This window comes from Coregonus lavaretus (assembly GCF_964263955.1).
Source record: "Coregonus lavaretus genome assembly, contig: HAP1_SCAFFOLD_8431, whole genome shotgun sequence".
NCBI lineage: Eukaryota > Metazoa > Chordata > Actinopteri > Salmoniformes > Salmonidae > Coregonus > Coregonus lavaretus.
This window is the reverse complement of record NW_028166931.1, coordinates 18801-21025: the sequence shown is the minus strand read 5'-3', so window position 1 is coordinate 21025 and position 2225 is coordinate 18801. Positions and strand designations below refer to the sequence as shown.

Sequence of the window (2225 nt, the reverse complement as noted above, 5' to 3'; positions counted from 1 at the left end):
AACATCAGCAGCGTCCAGGCGCCGGCGAAAGAAGGCACTATGTCTGCTCAGCTGGGATACCCTGTGGTCGGTTGGCACATCGCCAACAAGAAGCCTCATATCCCCAAACGAGTGAGGCGCCAGCTCAACAATACCCCTACCCCTGTTCTAGCTGTGCTTCCCCCAACGTCTGTTGTCGAGCCCCCTGTTCGCATTGTACCCACCCTGTCGTCACCTGCCATTGCTGCCCCCACAGACAGCTCTGCCCCACCCATTAGAGGGCCTGTGCCCTTGCCCATGAAGCCCACGATCCGTGTCAGAGACTCCTATGCCCACACTCCCACTCAGGGTGCACCCCTGCCAACCAGAGTGATGGAGTCCACTAGTACCATCTCCATTCAACCCACCATGACCAGGCATACCGTTGTGGAAGCCACTCCGACACTCCCTCCACCCACCACAGTCGCCACCAGAAAGCCAACCAAGAAACCAAAGAGACCGAAGACCACTCCGATGCCAAGGGAACCCAAGACCACCACTGCCAAACCAGCCAGACGCACCACCCCTTCGTCCATCGTGCCTGACCCAAGAAACGAGAAACCAGATCTCCGCAACCCCATCGATCAGGTCAATGCCTTCGTGGGCACATACTTTGAGGTGAAGATCCCATCCGATACATTCTTTGACAAGGAGGACGGTACGACAGACAAACTGAGGTTGACCCTGAGGATGAACCACAACGAAGTTGTCGCGGACGACTCCTGGATACAGTTTAATAGCACAAGCCAGCTGCTGTACGGTCTTCCAGACTCAAATCACGTTGGGAAGCACGAGTACTTCATGCAGGCCACCGATAAGGGCGGTCTGAATGCGATCGATGCCTTCGAGGTCCGCGTGAACCGCTGGGCATCCAACGATAAGTCCCCGGTCCTGTTCCAGGCCCGCTTACATGGAGAACCTCGCCTGGTGACCAACAACATCCACAAGAAGATCCTGCTCATCAAGAAGCTGGCGTACTCGTTCGGTGACCGCAACAGCAGTACGGTCACCCTGAGGAACATCACCAAGGGATCCATCGTGGTGGAATGGACGAACAACAGCCTCCAGCAGAACCCCTGTCCCAAGGAGCAGATCCAGACCATGTCCAGGAGGATCTCCGATGCCCAGGGAAGGCCCTCCCAGACCTTCATCTCCGCCATGGAACCTGACTTCATACCCATCAGCATCAAGGTCAACGGAATGGGTGCCTGCCGGAACTACATGTTTGTCCCGCCGGGTGAAATCACTATCCCTATCCCACCGGCCGTCACGCCGGCGCTGGGCACCGGACGCCAGAGCACGGACGACGTCTACCTCCACACGGTGATCCCGGCCGTGGTGGTGGCGGCCATCTTGCTGATCGCCGGCATCATCGCCATGATCTGCTACCGCAAGAAGCGCAAGGGCAAGCTGACCATCGAGGATCAGGCTACCTTCATCAAGAAGGGGGTGCCCATAATCTTCGCAGATGAGCTAGACGACTCCAAGCCCCCTCCGTCCTCCTCCATGCCCCTCATCCTGCAGGAGGAGAAACCCCCTCTGCCCCCGCCGGAGTACCCCAACATGGCCAGTCCAGAGACCACCCCCCTGAACCAGGACCTTCTGGGTGAGTACACGGCTCTGAGGGACGAGGACCCCAACGCGCCCCCCTACCAGCCCCCGCCCCCCTTCACCGCCCCCATGGAAGGTAAAGGATCTCGTCCAAAGAACATGACCCCCTACAGATCCCCGCCACCCTACGTGCCACCCTAAGGTTAGCTGGCTCCTCCAGAGAAGGAGGAGGGAAGCAGGGGGACTTGTAACGGTCTCAATCCAGTGTTGTCTGTTTGGAAATAAGGGGTGGGAGGAGGAGGACAAAGTGGGAACAAACTTTGGATTTTGGGTTGGGAGGGATTTGGGGTGATCTGATTGAGTCTGAGTTGAAGTTGTTGGAAAGATGGGAGGGAGGGAGAACTAGGTGGTAACTGCGGCAACAGTATCCACAACAAGGACACTATTCAGTCTCTCATCGTCTCATTGGCTACAGCTGTACAGCTAGTTTGGGAAGACATGCCCCTCTTGTCCCAGTGCTTTTTTTTTCTTCTTCTCAGTTTGAAACTAAATGGGCTTTGTTTTATTTTATGTATTTGATTCTTTTTTTGGGGGGGGGGGCTGACTTCAACCGAAATCAAGCTACTTGCTTAACAGCACTCTTTTTATGTTATTTT

The 2225-nt window shown here is 55.9% G+C and overlaps 1 protein-coding gene across 1 annotated transcript; it reads left to right on the top strand.

The window, feature by feature from the left end:
- Positions 1 to 3: 3 nt before the first annotated feature.
- Positions 4 to 1843, top strand: LOC311114082 (dystroglycan 1-like; the record flags this gene model as incomplete). The annotated part of the gene is made up of 1 exon (XM_084189364.1): positions 4 to 1843. A coding segment is annotated over one exon (1767 nt), but the record flags the coding sequence as incomplete, so codon positions are not given.
- Between the last annotated feature and the right edge of the window lie 382 nt (positions 1844 to 2225).